This window comes from Rhodnius prolixus, unplaced genomic scaffold (assembly GCF_049639745.1).
Source record: "Rhodnius prolixus isolate KJV_2025 unplaced genomic scaffold, Rpr scaffold_11, whole genome shotgun sequence".
Taxonomy (NCBI): Eukaryota; Metazoa; Arthropoda; class Insecta; order Hemiptera; family Reduviidae; genus Rhodnius; species Rhodnius prolixus.
Window position 1 is genome coordinate 17,424,385 of NW_027411625.1, and position 22,782 is coordinate 17,447,166.

General features: G+C 33.7%; 1 protein-coding gene across 3 annotated transcripts in view; it reads left to right on the forward strand.

Moving 5' to 3' along the window:
• Positions 1 to 22,782, forward strand: part of slgA (proline dehydrogenase slgA) — a 62,679-nt gene that overhangs the window by 25,241 nt on the left and 14,656 nt on the right. For 2 of the 3 annotated variants that reach the window (XM_074138824.1, XM_074138825.1), the window contains 8 exons: positions 6,501 to 6,659; positions 7,889 to 7,953; positions 8,991 to 9,166; positions 11,241 to 11,415; positions 14,889 to 14,999; positions 15,102 to 15,233; positions 16,068 to 16,264; positions 16,353 to 16,441. In XM_074138824.1, coding sequence (XP_073994925.1) covers positions 6,501 to 6,659; positions 7,889 to 7,953; positions 8,991 to 9,166; positions 11,241 to 11,415; positions 14,889 to 14,999; positions 15,102 to 15,233; positions 16,068 to 16,264; positions 16,353 to 16,441 — 1,104 coding nt within the window. Of the gene's footprint in view, positions 1 to 6,500; positions 6,660 to 7,888; positions 7,954 to 8,990; positions 9,167 to 11,240; positions 11,416 to 14,888; positions 15,000 to 15,101; positions 15,234 to 16,067; positions 16,265 to 16,352; positions 16,442 to 17,552; positions 18,475 to 22,782 lie in introns of all 3 variants that reach the window. The other variant, XR_012461519.1, reaches the window with a different exon arrangement.

A 22,782-nucleotide genomic window follows, 5' to 3' on the forward strand; every position in this document is an offset into this window, starting at 1 on the left:
GGGCGTTTTGAAGGTTTGTTCTTTGGAATCTGACAAACACTTGAAAGCTTCTTCATCGTCCGAGTCTGTTACCGGTTCTTCCAATGAAGTCCCATTTATTAGATTTTTTAATTTATTGAGCGTAAATAGTTTTATTATCAATCAGCAGTTTGTCATAGCGGAGGTGAGCTGTCTTATCTTCTGCGGCTTTCCTTTTGAAGACTAACTGCTCTTTTCTAATTATACGTACATGTGGTGAAAAATCTTCAGATATAATTATACCAGAATCTTTTAACTTAGTTGAATTTCTTAGTATTTTTAATTTAATTCTGAAAGTCAAACATATTGTAACGTTTTTTGTCCTTTTACTAAAAACTTTATTTACAACTAGTGACTGCCACTAGTTATTAAATAATAGGTGTGGGTTTGATAAATAATAAAACTCGCTAAACTTTTAAGTAGTAATTTGATTTATTAACACATTAACATTACTAACATTAACATTTACTAGCAACTAACGCTATTCATTACAGTTACCATTTACAACAGTCCCAACAGTTTACTGTTACTTACTCACTACGTAACGCCACAAAACTGTTCCACGACTGACCACTGGCCCGCACTGCACCGAATTGCACTAGTCTCAGCTGCACTAACAAAGCTCTACTCACTAACTGACTAACCGCCTAACTGGCTCACTCTGAAGCACTCCGCAACACTGACTCTCTCAAAAACTGTGACCTCCAAAGTGTCTCTCCAAACTGACTGACTCCAGCTGTGTCTGCCTCCCTTTAATTGCGACTGCTCCACTCCAACTCAGTCTGTCTCACTCTTGACTCCATCTGTCTCACTCCCACTTGCCACTCACTGGCTGGGGAAAACACATACTGCCACCACCCCAACTGGGGCCGCTCTCTTAGCTGGCTTTTACACAGCGGTGGACCATAGGCTACGGACACTAAACTCCTTGAACAATCTAGCCCCTTTCTTTTCCAGTTCAGGTAGCCTTGCCTTTTGTTTACCCAGTGGTGAACCGTTACAGACTTTGGTCGCTCAACTCCCAGAACAATCTAGGCCTTTCTTCTCGGCTCAGGTCAACTTCGTTACAATATTCATTTTGAATAAATAGGAAATATTTTTGTTATCTATTTTTATAAATAAACTGTTTTTTGTTTACTGTTTTAATGATGTTTTACCTGATTTTTAAGTCCCTTATTGTTAGATTTTATCAGCATTCGATATATTAGACTTTAACAAGAAAATCCGCTTTTAATTTTAGTTTATGAAACAGAGAAATAGGAAAAAATCTACGAAAATTTAATTATTGTGATTAAATATCTAGGCAACAGTTTGAAACATTGAAGGGAAATTAACGGCATATTTCTTCACTTTTTTTAATAGTTTTAAATATAGTAGTAAAAAGAAGGGGGTCAAAAGGAAATAGCCACTTTCTACTTCCGATTTAAGAGGTAAGGCGACAATTAAATAAAAAAACTCTAACACCATCACTAACTAGAGAGAAAATACTTCAACAAACTTTGTTTTTCTTTATATCTCCCTTCGTTTAAGACAGTGGTTCTTAAACTTTTTAAAGACGCGGAACACAATGTATATATTTTTCTCGCGGAACACTAACTTTATAAAATTTGAAATTCGGTATTTAGCAAGAACTTAAAATTAATGAATAATAAAAAATCGAATATAATTTTCAAAAAAGATATATGTATTAATTAAAATTAAAAAGGATAAATTATTACATAGTTTTAAAAAATAAATTCTGAAAATGAAATTAATCAAATAATGAACATAAAAGTACGTTGCTACAAATAACAAATGTTGTAAAAGACTATGACTTAAAAAGATAGGCCAGCTTTGGTAGTAGAAAATTCAAATTTAAAAAAAAAAGGAACGATTTTTTGTTTTCTTATCTTTTTTAAGTTTCTAATTTTCAATACATTTAAAATTGAAATTTCGCGGAATACTTGGACCATATTCGCGGAACACCAGTGTTCCGCGGAACACCGGTTAAGAACCACTGGTTTAAGAGTTATTTCAAAAGTGGTTCGTTTAAATGGGACATTCTGTATATGTATCTAAATTTATTTATTTTTTTCGAAATTATAATAATAAGTATTTTTTTTTTTTTTTATTACTTGCTTATATACAATTTTAACAAGGGATTGACCCGAGCATTTACAGATATAATAATAATAATAATAATAAAAATAAAGCAGGCTTAAGTGAATTCACTTTTACAAATGAATAAAAGATTAATAAAACAAATTCTCATTTTTACTGAATTGATTACAAAAAATAAATACCCTTCACTTTGTATACCGTATAGAAATATAACAGGTTCTCCTACAAAATTTCAGGTTCTATAGATGAAGAAAAGTTTATATTGTACATTTGCGAATACTTGCATCTTTAAACATCCAACATCGAGCACATAATTAGGAAATTAATTAGATCATCTACGGGCTATGGGGGGAGGGACTTCTAACGCTTTTGTCCTAAAAGTGAATCTGAAGCTTTCGTACTCTTTTGAGATTCTTCCTGGTCTGGTCCTGGAGGTTTTACCTGAAGTTTTATTCGTTGACAATTGAGCTGTAGAATTTCTATTTATGGATGTTTCCAAGATTTCAGAAGCATTGATAACATTGATGTTGGTACAAATTGAGACAGATCATTCTCACATCTAATTCGAATTTCAGCAGAACTTTCATTTTGTCGAACTTTGATGCAGTTGTTACTAAACCAAACATATTTAAATATTTTACGTTGCTGTAAACTCTTCGGCTCGCGAAATAACGAGGAGTTAAAAGGCGACATTGATTCATTGACAAAGTTAGGCACTTTGCCAGGGTCATCATACAATTCCGAAGTTAATTTATTTTTTGATAATTTTCTATTTTTTAGAAAATCTTCTTTATCAGCATCATTAATAAATTTTAATAGAATTGGAGGGGGATATTTGTTACTTTTAGGTTTGGGTTTCAGTATGAGAAAACTAGACGCTTTTTCACAAGTACGAGTAAAAAAACCCAATAGCTTCACCAACACTTTGTAACTTGAGAGTTAAATTCTCAACCTTATATTGGATATTTAAAATTTTAACTGCCTTATTTGCAGTATTGAATACTTTCTTGCAGTTCAATAAAAACACAATCAATTGTATCTTTTAATTTGTTATTCTCCTGTTTTAATTTTTTATTTTTCTCAGTTAAAGCCCTAATCGACCCCTCTATCTCGGAAACAAGCTTCATAAATTCTTTATTAAAACTGCTAATTTCATTTTTATATGCATTAATATGGTCTTTAGTAGAAGTAATTTCATTTGATAAAAAACCAAGCCTATCAAATAGCACACTCACAAATTTGTTTTCAATATTGAAGACCTTTTCGGTGGGCGGAGCTTCCACGTGATGTAGTGTTGAACACACATTCCCACTTCTCATGCTTGAAGTAAGTTGATTTAAACCAAACGAAAATTAATCTTTTGTTAAAATAAGATTTTCTTAAACTGTTGAATAAACAAAAGCAGATGAAAAAGATAAAAAAAACACATAATGATGTCCGAAAAATGTTGAATGAGCGCGTATGTTTTTCACTTTCTCTAACCACTCAAAAAATCAGTTCAAAGACAGAGCACCAAAAACACATGTGATCGCTGTAAAAGCTAGGGTCAAACTCTCCCATATTTCCATATTATGACTTTCCAAATAGTCGATTTCTAATCTTTTTAATCTTCCGTGCATATTCATCTCTAGCCTTTCCCTGTGCAGCTCCAGGCTTTCCAGATTTGTCTGTTTCTCCATGGCCGCGATGGGGTTGAGCGTGGTCCACCACTTATAATACGCAGAGCTCAATTTTTCATTAGGTTTAGGCGTTTTACTGTTGTAGCCGGTGCTGTAATGACAATTCCCCTCCGTATTCCAAAGCCGGGCGAGCGTAACTTGTGTAACGCGTGCTAAGTAAGTCCTGTGTACACCCCCATTTTGTTCCAGTTAATCTGTTTAGAAATCGGATTTTCCTTCCTATTTCTGCTAGCTTTTCAGTATGCTTAGACCAACTTAACTTCGTGTCCAGCACTATACCAAGGTAAGTTGCCTCCTCGGTACATATGAGGGCCTCGGACCCAAACCTTAAGGAAACTTGGTAATTCTTAGTGGAGAGCGTAAAGAGATGAAAATAAGATTTCTGCACGTTTACTATTATTTTGATGGCGTTCATCCTTGTGTGCCATCTGGGAGTGTAATTGAATCCCTATGAATGTTTGATTGTTTCCCCAAACAGAAATTCTATTTCCAAGCGATACAAGATCAGAATTAAAGCGCTCCATACCTTTTTTAATTCCTGAAAACATCTTTTCGTGAGATTCCGTTACAAATTTGTTGACGTCTTCAAATTTTTTCTCCAGTTTATTAAAGTTGGCTAAAATTTCGTCCAACATAGCTTTAAAAGTTTTCTCGTCCATTTCAGAAGTTAATGAATATCACACCGAATAAAAAAAAAAAATCTTAGATGCACAATGTTATTGCGTATTACACTGTCCACTGTTTCAGACTATCTCAGTACTTGATAGTTTGATCTTTTCATCAATACATAAACAACGAACACTCCGGCAAATCCCCACCAACTCACAAGTAATACTTCTTATTATAAAAACCACTTATTTTTTTCATCTCGATAACCAAAAAATGGCTCGATTGAAAATCTTTAAACTTCACAGTTATTTAGAACGAACCTAAACCAAAAGGTCAGAAAAATTTCACACACATCAGACTACCAGAACCGGCCCAAAACCGAGATACAAGGGAGCCGATGTGTACCGTGTCCGTCTAGGCTAGAACTCCTCATAAATAAGTATAACCTGCCGATGTACATTCCTGGAATTTTCCCAGACCATTGCTGAGCCAGCAGAGAAGGACTTGTCAGTTTTTTTTCAATTCAGAACGTAAGGATAATTGTGCTATAGCTGGCACAGAAAGATGCCTTACAACAGTCGATCGCAGTGAGCTATATTTTGTACTTGAATAACCAATCATTAATATATGGTACTAATGTTTTTTTCATATTGAAAAACTTCTTTTTTGTACACATCCTATCAAGTTTAAAGAAAATTTGCAGGTAGCTCAAAGCTTTGAATTCATTACCTTTAAAAATTTCCGATTTGGGGAGTTTCTGTCAAATGCAACAATCTGATTCACGTCTTTACTTCAGTAGATTATTATAAACATTTGTAGGCTTATTACTGCGTTTGTGAAATTTTTCTGAGAGGGGGCTTGGTTTAGGGGTTCTTCTGGGTGCTCTATGTAGATAGGACACCATTAGAACTGCCACATCAATTAAATTTACAATTTCAATTATTTTGGATATCTGCTTTACTCAGTACACGATGTGTAGCAGAAAAGTAATGAGACTTACATTGTTAGGACCATGAATTTTTTTAAGTCTTACACTTGAAAATTCAAAGTCAAGAAACTCTTGCAAATCTCTTGTTTTTTCTTGTGCTAAACAGCAGCAGTAGAATGTTTTCCATACTGCGTGTACAGTGCTAGAAGGCTGGAATGCTTGTCAGCTGTGTGGGTTATTGGACGTTATCTAAAGTATCGAAACTGTAGACTTTTTAGTGGTTTTTGAGTCACGATTAATGGAGAAAAAAAAGGTAATTCGAGATTCGGCTAGAAAGAGGAGCTTTGATGATTTCACAGCCACCGAAACCAAAGTACTATACACCTTCAATTAGAGCATAAATTATCTGTTTATTGATTTTATCTGTCTTATCTGTTTGACTAGACTTAACTGTCTTGAAAGTTTAAAGGCGCTAGTTTTCTTCTTTGAAGAGCTGGAATTCTCAGCCAACAAACAGCTTTTCACATTTCGCACTTAGCCGTTGCTTACTTTTCTTGAGCAAAACCTAATTCACGCTTCCACAGTCTATAGTGACCAGTAAGGTGACCTCAGTCATCCGAGTTCAATGCTGCTCAATTTTAAATCCTCAATTATGAGAGTAACTTAACTATTCAAGGGCACCCAGATGAGGTAAAATTTATTTTGGATTTCAATAGGAAAACATAAATTAACTAGGGTATATGTGAGAAATAAAAATGCTAGAATTAGTATATTCGAATTAGAACTCAGCTGCGCACATGATATTACTAGCTTTGCGGTAATCTTGAGGGTAACCTTTTTACGCTTCCTCTGAAATGAAACCTTAGATTAGACATAACTCCAGCTTTAATCGGTCATAGAATCTCTTGAAATTGCCCATATCATGTAAAAAACTACTATCTCTATCTGGTGTAAGAACTCTGAAGAGCTTGACTGAAAGGGCAAATCCAAGACCAGGTGCGCCACCAGCTATAGTCTTTAATTAATGTGTTCATTTATGATCTAAATACCAGATGAAAGCACCTGTGTACAACTGTCTTGGCCAGTTTCATTGCTTTCCTCCTATACCTCGTATATTCTACATTTTGCTAAAACTTATTTTGTTTTTTAATTTCTTTTTCATGCAGCGTCTTCAGTTGGTGGAGAAATGCCTCAGTACAATGTGGCGAAAACGTTTGCCGATCGTCGTTACAGAGTGCAGAGTGCCAGAACTTATTTCTATTTGAACGAAGCAACTTGTGAACGCAACGTAGAAACATTTCAAGAATGTCTACATGCAGTTGCTGGTATGTTTATATCGTTTTAATGCAATAAAACGACATATTTTGGCCAATATGAGCGTTTGATTTAAATAGTGAATAATAATTTACATTGTTTTTGTATACTCGAGTTTAGTCAGCTATTTGAACACACGACCGCAGCGACTGATCCAGAGTATATAAAATACTAAACTCACGTTTGAATTTTTTTTTTTCTGAAACCGCATTAATGTTACCTTGTTTCTCTCGTGTTTTTCCACGATCGTAGGATCTACAGTAACCCCCTCTAACGAAATGCTATTGTAATACTGCTCTACTCCAGTAATGTCTAAAAATACGTCTCGTAATTATCTGCCAGACCTTACAATTAATTACAGCAAGTCTCCCTCGTGGGTATCTGCCTCTTTGGTTACCCTCATACATTTTCTGGGGCCTTATTTCGCTTCCATTCTGCATATATAGGCTAACCAGCAAAACATGTTATGGTTAACTCACAAAATATGATTCTCCAAATAAGTTTTTTATTTATTTTTACAGATCCCCTATCCTTCACCTATCCAAAAATTGTTCTTCCCACCCAAAATATTTGAGCCTCATTTCTCCCAGAAATGTCTTAAGTTTTCGGACCATAAAGCAACATTCTTAAGGCGGCAGTTTTGTGTATGATTGTGGTAAGACTTCGGACGCAAGACCGCAAAACACCTATATCCTGCCACAATCCAACTTTTGATGCTGTAGCAGACATAATTTTGGTTTTCGATAAATGTCTTTAATTCATATAAATGTAAAAATTATGAAAACATAATTTACTTTTCTTAAGTACTTATGTTACTTAAGTACTTTTTAAAAGTACTTATGTTGCGATTTCTCTGTTAAATAGTGGACCGATTGCTTCAGTGGAATCAACTTACCATTTCTCTAATGTAACAGTATACTTCAGTATAAGTAAATTATAAATACATTGAAAACGTCCAAAACATTTTTAATTCAAGTCAGCTCTGTATGTGCATTTTTGTGTATAACCTGTTTTGTTATCAGTTTAAGAGTTGATTAACTAGTGATAATAATACTCTTGTTTTCACTCTTTGAAGATATCGCTTTAGTTTAGCAGACCTAATCACCTTCTCCTTTCTTGAATTCCCTTGTAATGCAAAGAAAATTCTTGAATACCATCCTTAGTAGAGGTGACAATCCCATAATTTGTCACGGAATAGTTTTAGACAAAATTCTAACTTTGGATATTTTGTTTTGAACAGGTGCTACCTATGGTACTGGAATCACCGCAATTAAGCTGACAGCTCTTGGAAGGCCTCAGTTATTGGTAATTAAAAAAAAAAAATAGCATCCAATAATCTGCCAAGAACCAAAAACCACGTATTGAAGGAAGGGTTCATTAGGCCGTGGTTCTCACTGCCTGTTTAGGTTTTGGTTTTTATTATTAGGTCTCCTATCATGTGCCTCGCCCCTTTCAGTTTTGGGGGTCATCACTAAATAAAGAATTGTTTTCGCATTTTTTAAGATAGAAATCTCTCCAAACAACATCATTCATCGATTTTTCTTCGCATCATTTTCTATATTCTATGCTTATTCATATGGTATAACTAAAACATTACAATTCACTGTAAGCATCATCTCGCATTTCTGGCTCATTCGAAGAGTATTTTGGCATTGGTCATCCATGTTTTTCAAGATACTTTCAAGTTATTCGCTGAAATTTACCCTGTCTTTCGCAAAGGCAAATGTGCTAGCAATTAGACTGTCAAAGGGGATGCGGTAATTTTAAAACCTATGTCGTTTGCTTTGAGGTAAGATCCACCAGTAGCTTCAACGCCTGGCTTTTACTCTTCTTGCACGATATAGTTGATACCCAAGTATCAGGTGAAATTAGTGTTATTTTTCATGGTAATAACCTTTATAAATGAAGAATATCTTTATAGGAAAGAGAGGCAATGGATTAGCACTTCTTCAGAAATCTTTACTTTCTTGTGGGCATCTCAGCATAACATGGTACTTGATTCTTCAATATTCGTACAATGGACTAAGGGGCCTGCCAGTAGATATAATAAAGGTGGCTACGCACATAATGACAACTAGGGGAGCTAACATATTTAAATCTTACCCAGGGCACTGGGTATTTCCTCCTGTTCGCATCCTGCTCAAAACAGTGTACATTGATTTTGTACCTGTATATAACAAGTTTGTAATAATCACACGAAGATTATCAATGTGAACGTCGCCCCGAAACTGGTTTAAAGACTATATAAAACCATTACAGAAATTAATCTTTTCTCTAGTGGAATTATTTTTGAAATTCACAATTTAATAAAAAAAAAAAAAAAACCGTTTTATGGTATTTAGTTACAGTTATCTGAAGTCATCATGAGGGCACGTAAATTTGTAAGCGAAGTTATTGGAGGTCGTGGTAACGTAATTGGACAGAAATTGACACAAGAAGATTTAGCGAAGAGACTGGAACAAGCTGGAATTAGTGATACAAAGAAATTTTTGGAAAAAGTTGTTACCGATAGTCAAGGGTAAGGTCAATTCTAGTTTTTATATTTTTTTTATAGACGAAAATTGTATTCATTGTGAAAATAACAACCTAACATTCCCCTTTCTCTCTATTCTCAATCGTGTTTACCGAAAGTTTCTTATTGTATGCTTGTTTCAGGTACTAAAAAGATCAAAAAATTAAACATTAAAATCGTTAATTTTCTCCCTTTTTTTTGTTAAAAAAAAAAAAAAAAAAAAAAGGTTCAGCCCTACACAAAGAGTGTTAATAATTTAGCAAAGTAACTATAAACAAAACAAGCTATATACATGGCTTTAAAACAAAACTATGCGTATAAAGAAGAAAGAAAGAATAATGCCAATTTCAGTTATGATTTTATTATTATTATGTCGAGCTTTCGATTTAGGTAGAGACTAGGTCACTTCAGGGCTGTGGAACATATTTTACATTATAGCTATTACAAATATGTTATAGTGAATCTGAATAAAGTTATGTAAGATGCGTAAGTAGTACAAAATATCGGAATTTCAAAGCATAAAAATAAAACATGTTGAAACATAGACATATCTGTCAGTAAATATATTCTTTATCTAAATTCTGTTACGATTAAGTGTAAATAAGTAACACTGGCTTATCTTTTTCTTAAACTATTATTATAGATTAAACCTGAAATTTATAATAATCTGAGAAAAAAAAAACATTCATCAAAATAATTTAAATAAGTTTTTATTGAAAAATATAACCAGGCTAACACTTGCCCATTTTGACGTCACAATTTTAGAAAAGAGTTCGTCACAAACTCCGCTTCTGAAGTTAATGAAGTACAGGTGGTAGGCTATGTTTTTACTCGAATAGGCTGCTGAGGTCTAGTTTAAAAAATAATATATATCCTTCTGAAAAGCAAATTTGAACCCCCGCTTCCCCAGCAATCCGCACGCGGACTTGAAGAATGTAAAACCCTGCTAGACAACAGTTCCTCAAAGCAAAAAAAGTGAGCTGTGCATGTGATAAAACTGAAAACTAAAACTTACTCCAGCTTTGCAGCCTATAACTGTGAGGTTAATTTTTCTAACAGTTAATTCTCATAGTTGGATTATAATTAAGTTAATAGGAGAAAAATTTAGTTGGGAACCAGGCTTATTAGCCAGATATTTGAAGATAAATAATTAGGATCTAAGTACTTTCAGTGCATTCCATTAAGAGTACATTCAAAAAAGAGCCACTATTGTTGAAAGCACACAATAATTTGGGCATATGCACAGAAATACCTCTTGCAGTTGCGTTACTAGAAAAAGTATAAAAGGTAGTATTAATACTTTGCAAATAAAATAATAAAGAAATAGCTACTGATAGTTTAGAAAATATGAATTATAAGATAAAGTTACAAAGATGTAGGTACAAAATAAGTATTAATTAATAAATTTGCAGTTGCTAATTGCTTGGCCGTACGGTAATACCAGTATTCAGTAGGTCAATCTGTAGTACACGGTTCTACTCTATAACTCACTCCCCACTCCCTCCATACTTTCTCAACCTTTATCACGAACTCTCGTTTCAAGCCTAGACTTGTCACTTTCTGGTACTATCCCTTCCGTCCCATGGCCTACGTTTTACCTTATTAAAAAATTTACATATTTGGCGGAAGTAATAAGAAGGATGATTAGAGTTTTTGTTTGCAAAGATAGTTGCTAGATAAGGCAGGGACTTATGGACTCGCTGCTGTAAGCTAAGTAAGCTTAAGCAAATAACCTATTTGAACTGTATGAAAAAAAAGAATGTTTTTTCTTAATTTAAGGCGCAAAAATATCTGAGGTCATTAGCGCCAGGTGCTTTTTTCAGTACACTACCTACCAGCGTCTGGAAAGTGTCCTCTTATTACAGTTAACACTGTCCATCACCGGGCAGTGAGCTGTAAGAAGCTTAGGAAGGGAAAATCTAAGAGCCAACACCTCCATTGAAAATCGCTCCGTTGGGATCCAGATTGCGCTAACCATTGAACTAATCTCTTCCTTAAGGCCAGAATTTTGTTTTCCCTAGTATTTTAAGATTTTTCTACATATTTAAATTTTATTTTAAAATTCATTGTTCTTTTCAAGGGTCATCCATTTGTTTCCCTGGAGTGGTATAGTCGATGAAAATTTCCAATTAAGCGATACATTTCGAGTGCCAAGTATAAAGGAAGGTCGAATGGTGCGACTTATTTCACAATTATCCAACAGAGAGGAAGAAATGTTTAGAAATATGATACGCCGACTGAATACTCTTGTTAAGGTACCTTTTAAGACACAATTACACAATAATTATAAATGTATTATTACAATGTAATAAGTATATAAGTGCCCTGAAAATATTATTGGTTGATTCTAAAAGGTAGTTTCATTAAAACTGTCCGGTAGGACAGTTGTATCGTATAAGGGTTGATCGACAAAAACTGCCCAAAAAAGCGAAACGACGAAAAACACCCAACTTTGACCATTTTTTTCTCTTTTTCTATAAAAGATAAAATTCCCAAATTTTCCTTAAAATATAGGGCAGATCCTCCTCTATAACTGTAATTTTTTTATAACAACCCAGATCTAATAGATTTCGAGAAAAAAGTTGCTGAAAATGAGCAAAAACGGCATTTTCAGAAAATGTTCTCGTTGATCTTGTTGTTGTTACCTTTTTTGTAAACAACGTAGCGCCTAAACGCGTGAACCGATTTTCATGAATGAGGTGTCATTTGATTCGGAATTTTATGTAGATGTGCCTTTTGGGGGTCTCGACGCTGTACATTGAATGGGAGAGGAGTTAGCCCCATATATGTGAGGCCCCTCCAAAATTATTATGACTAATAACTCAGTAAAATTTAACCCGATTGTTATGAAATTTGGTAGGATGAAAGTATTAGGGTTCCCCTACGTACCATTAAAGCGACGTTCTGCTCTTACGCCTACTAAGGGGAAGTTTTTCAATCATTTAAAATTATCGTTTCATGTACCTATTTTTTTCAACTCCTTAACAAAAACTTACAGTTTAAACTGTTAAGTATAAGGGTTGATTAAACGCCAAAAGGTACACAAATCAGCAGTACCCAACATTTCATTAATAGTTAAGTAATTCTACTGCATTAATTTCATTAATAAGTTATTTTTTAGAATTTATTAGATGTCACAGACCCTTATGCTGGCCACTTCATTTATAATATTTTTTTGTTATAATTATGATAAATCACATATAATACGAGGGTCGTTTGAAAAATCCGTGCAAAAATAAAAACTAAATTTTTTGGGGTAAACCTTTTTTATTTTTCAACATAGTCTCCTTTTTGGCTTATACACATCGTCCAACGCTGCTCTAGTTTTTTGATCCCTTCCGAATAATAGGATTTGTCCAAATCTGAAAAATAGCCATTCGTTTCTGCAATCACCTCCTCGTTTCAATAAAATCTTTTTCCCGCCAGCCATTTCTTCATATTGGGGAACAAATAGTAGTCCGAGGGAGCCAAGTCTGGAGATTAGAGGGGATGTGAAACGAGTTGGAACCCTATTTCCATTAATTTTGCGACCACAACTGCTGAGGTGTGAGCTGGTGCGTTGTCGTGATGGAAAAGGACTTTTTTGTGGGCCAATCGTGGGCGTTTTTCTTGCAGCTCGGTTTTCAAACGGTCCAATAACGATGAATAATATGCACCTGTAATAGTTTTACCCTTTTCCAGATAGTCGATGAGGATTATTCCTTGCGAATCCCAAAAGACAGTCGCCATAATCTTTCCGGCCGAAGGAACGGTCTTCGCCTTTCGAATGACACTTCATTCATGAGAATCGGTTCACGTGTCGATAATTTGAAACGATTGCTATACTTCCCCTTAACAAGTGTAAGAGCAGATCATCGCTTTAATGTTATGTAGGGAAGCCCTACTCCTATCATCCTACCAAATTTTATCAAAATCGGGCCAAGATTTACAGAGTAATTAGTAATAATAATTTTGGAGGGTGCCTTACATAAAGGGGGCTAACTCCTCTCCCATTCGATGTACAGGATCGAGACCCCCAAAAGGCACATCTACATAAAATTCCGAATCAAATGACACCTCATTCATGAAAATCGGTTCACGCGTTTAGGCGCTACGTTGTTTACAAAAAAGGTAACAACAACAACAACAACAACAACAACAACAAGAACAACAAGAACAAGAACATTTTTTGAAAAAGCCGTTTTTGCTCATTTTCGGCAACTTTTTTCTCGAAACCTATTAGATCTGGGTTGTTGCAAAAAAATTACAGTTATAAAGGAGGATTTGTCCTATATTTTAAAGAAAATTTGGGAATTTTATCTTTTATTAAAACTGTCCGGTAGGACAGTTGTATAAGGGTTGATCGTCAAAAACTGCACGAAAAAGCGTAACGTTGAAAAACACCCAACTTTTTTTTTTATATTACTTTTATATTTATATTACAACGGTAAAAGACCAACCCCAACTTTCCCTTTTTCTGACTTAATATGCGAGTGAATGTGATGGTTATTCAGAATAAAGATAAATCACAAGAATAATTTGGGACAGGGTTAATATGAAGTGCCTTTTTAATACTAACTATGGCCTTGAGATACATCTTTTATTATTCTAACAGAAAAATATTTATTGGTGATAAAAGGCCAACACAAAGGTCTGTGACATCTAATACATTCTAAAAAATTACTAAAAAGTAAGAACGGGTACTTGCTGATTTGTGTACCTTTTGGCGTTTAATCAACCCTTTTACTTAACTTTTTAAACTGATAAGTTTTTGTTAAGGAGTTTTGTAAGAATTTGTCTTGCTTTTAGTTTTGTTTAAATGTAAAAAGAAATATTGCGTACAAGCTCTCTAATTTTTTGAAATTCATTTTACTTGTAATGGCTCCACATCAAAAGTATCCTGCTCTTGAAGCCGTTTCAGAGCCATCGCTCAAAGAATTCGACGGCATTCATTGAAAAAGTTTGCATTTAGGTAGTTTCCATAAAAAAAATAGTCGCATGCCAAAACCTACGTTGCTTAAATCATCTTGTAGCCGTTTGAATAAATGAACTCATATCAAAATCTTGGTTCTGCAAAGGGGTGCTAAAATCATTTTTAGGATGTCAAATTCAGAGGAAAAATCTGTTAACCGAAAGTGCGACTTAACAGAATTCATTGATTTTTTGAAAGGTGTTGCAACAATATCAATTAAACTTGGCATGCTAAATGCTTGTATAATAAGCAAGTGGCGGCGCTCAAGGCCAAATTGTCGATCCGCCAAAAAGAATAAAATCAAATAAGCAATCAATTTTAATATTAAAATATTTTTTCGGATTTTTTTTTTTTTTTTGGAACGTTTAGGGAGCGATAGATATAACTTGGAAATTTATTCCGAATTTGAAGTTGGTGATTGTGTAACTCTCCAGAAAATTAATTTACGGCAGCTAGATTAAAGTTAACTAGATACATGCTGTAAACTTCAGTATTTTGAGAAAATTTTATTATTATGATTATATTAAATGCAGTAAGTGGAAGTCTTTGAGCTTTCACACCTGGTTTTTTGATATTTTATTTTGCTCAACGTCAGTTTATCACTGCTTTTATTTGGATAGATGTAAGAATTTCAAAAATACAAGCAGAAAATTTAGTTTTGTTATTACTTATTACTTTTTATTTTTCCTTGATTATTACCGTTACCTGGTACTAATTAATTTTTTAGCTGAGTCTCAAAATGGACACTTACATAATGTCTGCCTGACTTTATTGCAGACTGCCCAAGAACTGGATGTGCGCATAATGATTGACGCAGAACAGACATACTTTCAGCCGGCCATATCTAGAATTACTGTGGAGATGATGGGCAAATACAATAAAGATAAGGTAAATATAATGTTAGTTTAAATTAAATAATTTGGGTTCAATGTTTTTATTTATCTTCCTTTTTTCTTTTATTATTTCTTGGTTGCTTTATTCTGATATCAGGCGATTGTATTCAATACGTATCAGTGTTATCTAAAAGAGGCGCTTAATGAAGTCTCCACAGATTTGGAACAAGCCAAGAGGCAGAATTTCTATTTTGGTTGTAAACTTGTGAGAGGTGCTTATATGGAACAGGTAACATCTTTTTATACTCTTTTTTTAATGTATGATTTATCAAGTGGTAGATCCTGCTTTAAACTTAGACATATCATTTAAAGCTAGTACTTCTAATAATGAGGTTTTTGGAAAAATCCCCCCACCCCCCAAAAAAAGAATAAAAATCTATTACTTTATTGCTTATGTATAAATTGAAGCATATTGTGATTGATTGTTAAATAAAATCTTACTACCAGCTCTCGGATCCCTTGATGATACTATTCCTTGGCTTTATAGTATGAAAAATTAAAATTTCTTCCGCCAAGAAAGTACGCCATGGAGTGAAACAAGTGGTAGTCTAATTGTGCTAAGTCTCACAATAAGTTGATATAAGGAAAGTAAATTGCCATCAAGGACGCTTTCCTTAAATTTTTGCCTTTAGTCTTAGGATGTTTGCGGCCGAGCGTTATCTTGCTAGCACAAAACTTTTTACAGGTTACTTGAGCTGGATAATATGTTACTTAGCTTCTTTTTTTTATTTTTTGTATTCTATTTAGATGTTAGTGAAATTCATAAAGGGAAATCCATCGGGAAAGAATTCATGATGATGAACACCTTCATATTTTCAAAGAATGCGCGACGTCAACTTTTTAAATTGCTACTGTAATTTATAGTGCCGAAAAACAGTCATTTCTTATTAAAAAAAAAAAAGCTCCACTATTAAACTATTCTTAGAAGATTGATATTGTCCATCAGCTCACACGTAATTAACAACATGAGCTCATCTGAATGGATGTTAAGTTCATGGAATATCTTTAAGGATTTTTTTTTTTGTTTCGATTAATAACTTATTGCTTGTTGCCTTACGTGCAGGAAAGGGCTCGAGCTGCGGCACTTGGGTACCCAGACCCAGTAAATCCATCGTATGAAGCCACCTCAGACATGTACCACAGAACACTGACAGAATGTTTGCGTAGGATAAAAGACTTAAAAGATAAAGGCCAAGCTAATAGAATAGGCATTATGGTTGCATCACATAATGAAGATACTGTTAGGTTTGCTATTGAAAAGTAAGTTTGAAATTAGCCCATTTTTTGTGTATGTGCATTATGTCTTCCATTTTTTGTAGATTTTTAATTTGTTTGTATGCTATTTTAGAATGAAGGAAATAGGAGTATCCCCAGAAGACAAAGTCATCTGTTTTGGTCAACTGCTTGGAATGTGTGACTACATAACTTTTCCACTTGGTACCATACATTTATTTTACTTACTTTCTATTCCATGGCTAATAAAAAAAATTATTGTGATTTTGAAAATTTTCTAAATTCAGTTTTTAGCGCGTTTATTTTAAGGATCATCATCGTTATAATCGTGAATCCTCCTTTTACCGTCTAGAAAGGCTGGTTTTTCGTTTACTGATCTGCAAACATCTTGCTTACTATTCCCATAATCTAGCTTCTACTCCTATTTTCTCAATGAATCGTTTGAAAAAACCGGTTTCTTGCACTGGAATGAAGATTTCTTCTTTTCACTGTACGACTCTTTTCCAGATTTCTTTCCCATCTTCATTAATTTCTTTTGATCTGATTTATACTAATTTTTGCCGTTAAAAGTTTACGGTCTTCTGTCATTTTCTGCTAATATAACCATTCTTACGTGAAATCAAAAATTGACCAAAAACTTTTCCTAGGTTCAGATGTGCGAGATTGTATTTCTTCATGTTGTGCCTGCTTCTGGCCATGTCTAGAACTAAGATTAACAGATTCGAACAAATGCTTACCATGGTTTCAAATTGTGAAGAAAAGTGATTAGACGCGGTTTCAAATTCTAATCATAAGAGAATATTTGCAAAAAGTACCTCAAAAACGAAAAATCGCAGTTATTTCAAATGTGCGAAATTTGTATGGTTTAATCGTCCAAATATTGTTTAATTTTTCTCTGAAGTGATGAAAAGATAGTTTTTCCGCTGACTTATCTAATGTTTGTTTTAATTTAGCGATTTTAATGAGGTGAATTACGTCAGATTAATTTTGTAACTTTAGCAAGCATTTTGTGTTTCTCGAATAGTGATAAGCTCGTTCTTATGTAGTGGCGATTGTTAGTAACAGAAGAGACAAGTTAAGTGGGGCAATTCGCAATTCTCAAGGCCACTCTACTGCATTGATACTAATTCAATCTACTACACTGCATATTGCTCGTAAGATAACAACCGACTTGTGATTCATATAATAATTTTAAATAAATAAATAAATAATTAGTTATTATTTTCTTCGTAAAATGGAAGTTGAAGTAAAAGCTGCTTTCAATGAAATATTATCTAAATTTAATGGTATGGAAAGTAAATTTGATGACTTTCAGAAAACAATGAACGAGACGCATGGCAAAATGTCAACAGAAATCAAAGAAGCAGTGGAATGTGTCATTGTGTGGAATGTGTGAAGCAGTGTTAAATGACCTCGAGAAAAGAGTTTCGTTTTTAGAGCGAAATAGTGATAAATCTGAAGCTGATAATCTTTTGAAATCTGATGCTTGGAGAAGAAAAAATTTAATTATCTATAATATAACAGCTGAAGGAAAGGAAAGTATGGCACAGCTGGAGAATAGTGTTGGATATATTTAGAGAGAAATTGTCGTTAGATATAGAATTAAGGGACATAGATAATGTTAAGAGAATAGGTAAGAGTGATTCGAAACGGCCTATTCTATAGTAGTTAAATTAATTTCATTTAGAGCAAAATTGGAAGTTTTAAGGAACTGCTACAAACTGCGTTGCACCGGCATATCCATTTCAGAGGATTTCCCAGTTCATGTTCGGGAGGTGCGGAAATAACTTTTGGAATTCAAGAAAAAAGCAATTGAAAATAAAAAAGCGCGCCGCACTTCGCTATGATAAATTGCTTATTGAAGGTAGATTATTTACCCTGGAAGAACTGAAGAACAAAACTCATATTGATCAGGTTGTTTATCATAAGGATCTAATGTCAAGCAGTGATAATGTGGGTGCCAGCACGGAGGCAGTGGTAGAGAAGAGAAAACAAGCTGGCGTAGATAAAAAGCAGGATACTGGCCTTCTCAATTGGCTGCAAAGACAAGAACAAGAAAAAGGAATCAAGCAGAAGGCAGATGAACCTAAGGATTCTGCTTCTGCTTCTGCAAGGAGGCACCGATCTGTATCCAAAAGGAAGAAAACCATACAAGCCCCGAATAGCAATTAGTGATTTCGGAGGGAAACCTGGTGACTTATGAAGACAACGGCGACCAAATCGAAGTTTCAAATAAGGTGAATTCCGTTAATTTTAAAGATGGGAATAAATTAATAAATAATTGTTTTTATGAATTCGAATATGCTTTTATAAATATAGGATATTGGAATGTTGGAGGTGTGGGTACTCTTCATAACATGGACGCTACCGAAATAAATAAGTTACATGAATTAGATATAATTTGTATGTGTGAAACATGGTTGAGTACGGATAACTTCAATATCCCATTTTATTTAACTGAATACGATTTATTATATTATAGCAAAGCGGAAAAAAGGATTTCTAAAGGCAGAGCCAGCGGAAGAATTTTAATATTAATTAAAAAGAGTCGGAATATAATGGTTAAAGTAATAAGCAGTTATGACATATGGATTTTCTTATTTTTAAAAATAATTCTGTAGTTTTAGGTACTATTTATTTAAAACCGGATATAGATTTTGATCAAGTTATAATAAATTTCGATGAAGAATTAATTAAAATAAGGCAACTGTGTGGAGTTGGTATTGTATTAGGAGGCGACTTTAATGCTAGGATAGGGGAATTGAACACATTGGAAGATGATATATTCTTGGGTTCAAGCTTTAATGGAAAGAGGGAATCATTGGATAAAGGGGTGAATACTAGGGGAGTCAAGTTGTGTGAAGCACTGGAAGGTAACGGTATGTTTGTTTGTATTGGCAGGACATATAGTGACGGTCCGGGAAATTATACATTTATTAGGTCGTAGGGGAGAAGTGTATTAGATTTGGCATGGATAGATTACCTTACATTGGAGTCTTGCCATCATTTTGATGTTATGCCAATGAATTCTTTTTCTGATCACCTGCTTTGCAAATTACAAATACAAGTAGAACGGATTGACTTGGGTAATAGCAGTGGGGTACGCGCTGGTAATGCTACAAGTAGCTATAGGGAAATAATTAAATTAGATCAGAATAAGTTGGTTCATTTCTCTCACAAGTTGGACTGTTCTGTGGATTTCTATTTTAATAGCTCTTCGGTGGAGTATTTGAGTGATAATTTTTGTACCACATTGCAAAATATAGCTCGTGACGCCGGTATAATTGTAAAATATAAAGATTGGAAGAACCAGATTCAAAATAAAAAATGGTTCACTTGTGAATGTAGAAGAGCCAAAAATTTGGTTAATAGGCGATATAAAGACTGTAAAAAGAGTTTATTTCGGGAAGATTCTATTAAATCTTATTTGTCGGCAAAAAATAATTATAAATTATAGCGAAAAATAACTATTTTACTATACAGGGAGTTCAGCATAAGACTACGGTTACTTCGGGAGGCGATCCTGGGCATCATTTGCAACAAAAAATTCCATATAAACTATGGCTCGATTCGGCTCCGTTTTATAGATATTTTTAATTTTATGTTTTTTCAAGGTGTTACTACTTTTTAGCAAATAGTTGTCTATATTTCTCAAACTATTAAAGCTACAGTTATTTTAATAAGCTCATTAGAAAGAAGGTTAAATTTCCTTTTAAATAAGCTAATTTATATTCCAAAAAAATAATATCAAGTATTTTACTTTGTGGCCCAAACATAAGAAATAGCAAGTTTCTAATTTTTTCCAAAAACTTTGACTTCATTTTTCTCAAAAACTTGGAGATTAGAGCGATAAGTAAGTTCTCGGCTTATTCATTAGCTCTTCACAACCTGTTAATTCCAAAAGTTTATTGAGTAGTTCAAAATGATGATTTATTCAAATTATTTGGAATATTTCTTTAATTAACTAAAGAATAACACACAGATCTAAACTCGTTAAATGAAAATCCTTTCTTTCGAAATTGGTACCTAACACTCATTTAACATCATATTCATTTTTCTTCTTTTTATTTTATTTTATTATTATTAATGTAAGTTTTATATTTTTGAATATAGTTCTTAAATAAATTAATTATTAAATTACACGTTTGCAAAAAATCGTACTGGATTTGATGATTCTGTTCAGTTATATTCTTATGGTAGGTGAATTCCTTTCATAATGCCGACGTTGTTTTGAGGCCTACTTTTTTGCAATTCATCACAGTTTTCTGCATCAATGTTTAACATAACCCCAATTATTGTATACCGTTCGAAAGGTGATCGTATGTAGATGTTTTTCCTGAATAGTGCACGGTTTTTTCATATAAAAAGTTTTTGAGAAAAATAAAGTCAAAGTTTTTGGAAAAAATTAGAAACTTGCTATTGCTTATGTTTGGGCCACAAAGTAAAATACTTGATATTATTTTTTTGGAATATAAATTAGCTTATTTAAAAGGAAATTTAACCTTCTTTCTAATGAGCTTATTAAAAAAAATCCAGTACGATCTTTTAACTGTAGCTTTAATAGTTTGAGAAATATAGACAACTATTTGCTAAAAAGTAGTAACACCTTGAAAAAACATAAAATTAAAAATATCTATAAAACGGAGCCGAATCGAGCCATAGTTTATATGGAATTTTTTGTTGCAAATGATGCCCAGAATCGCCTCCCGAAGTTACCGTAGTCTTATGCTGAACACCCTGTATATAGCTACTAACTGTTTTCAGTTCCCCTAAAAATTCAAGCGACTTCTAGCAGGCGGTACGAAATTTTCGAAGCAAAAAGCAACCTAAAAATATTTTAAGTAAGAAGATCTGGGAAGATTTTTATGTAGTGCCTGAAGAGCAGTTAGGGTTTCGGAGAGGAAAAGGATGTCGTGATAGGATCTTTATACTAAGTTCCGTTATTAATATACAGCTGCGATTAGAAAGAAGGAGGTTGTTTGGAATTTTTATCGATTTTCGTAGGGCATTTGATTCCGTTTGTCATGGAAAGTTATGGCCTCAACTATTACAGATAGGCGTCAGTGCAAAATTTATTAGAATTGTTAAGAAGCTCTACGATGGTGCACTAATGAGGGTAGTAGAGGGAGATCTAAAGTCAAACGAAATAAAAATCTCTAAAGGAGTACTTCAGGAGGAAATACTCAGACCGCTATTGTTCTCATTGTTTTTGAGATATATTTAAGAGTTTTTCGAGCTTAACGGCGTTCAGGGCGTGAATATTAAAGCTGATAAAGAATTAATAATGTTGCTGTACGCAGACGATATTGTTGTTTTGGCTTCCTCATGGATAGACGCTCAACATAAACTTAATATACTGTACAAGTATTGTGAGGAAAACTCACTTGAAGTAAATGTAGCTAAAACCTAGTATGTAGCCTACCAACACATACACCGGACTCATATGTACGAATGGAGACTTGTCAAGCACATTTGGGGGTTGTAGTTTTTAAAAGAAGTGTAAAGTGGTGTTATAAATTGCTGACTATGCCAAAAGATAGCTTACCAAGTATGTGCTTTACAAGATTAATTGAGATTATGGGTAATAGAAAGACACCTTTTAATTGGGCCACGTACTTATTTAATTCCCTCGTTTCTATAGGGGCTCAAAATATATGGCAGGCTCAGGATCCTGATCTTTTAAAGGGAAATATGGAAAATATGTTTAAGAAATGTACAAATAACTGCTTAAGTCGGGATATTGATACTGCTCTCAATGCTGCCTATAATTTGCACTATAGACATGTTTTGCCCCTTGTTAATTGACGGGACACATCTCTCACTGAAGGTGCACCTGGCTAAAATTAAATTGCTCTTACAAGTACGGCTGGCATCTAAAAAATATCCAACACTTTATGTCCTAGGGAAGAAATATATATTTAACCCTAAAAATGTATGCCAGTTATGCAATTTAAGAGTTAGACGATCTGTCGCACTTCTATCTTGTGTGCCCTCTGTATTCTGCATTGAAAGATGAGCTTTTGCAGGGATTTATCGGCCTTCCAGATGCATTATTATTATATTTTAAATATTTGAATATTTTAATGTTAAAATAAATAGTTTTAATAAGTCCTTTTAAAGAATTCATATTAATTATAAATGTTTTGCTCAATGTATGATTTATAGTGGGTCGAGCTCCACTGTTATGCAATTTTGTATTTTGGCAGTGAATAAAATAATAATAATTTCAAATGTGCAGTTCTGAGTTCATACTATTCAGAGTTAACGTCCGCGTTAATTCCATGGTATTGATTGAAGTACGTCAATCGGAAGTGCATGACTAACAATTTTCTTGAACCGTTATGCAAATAGAAAGGCTTATCACATTTATTTGGCACATTATTTCAGGAAAGAGTGATTAAGTATAAGCATCCCACTAAAATGCAACTTGGGTATAATTTATAGATCTACCAACCACGTAATTTTTAGGGGAATCAATAGTATTATTAGAATTCCATATTTGAAGAAGATTAAGATTAATGATAGTGACGGAACCTACGCGCCTT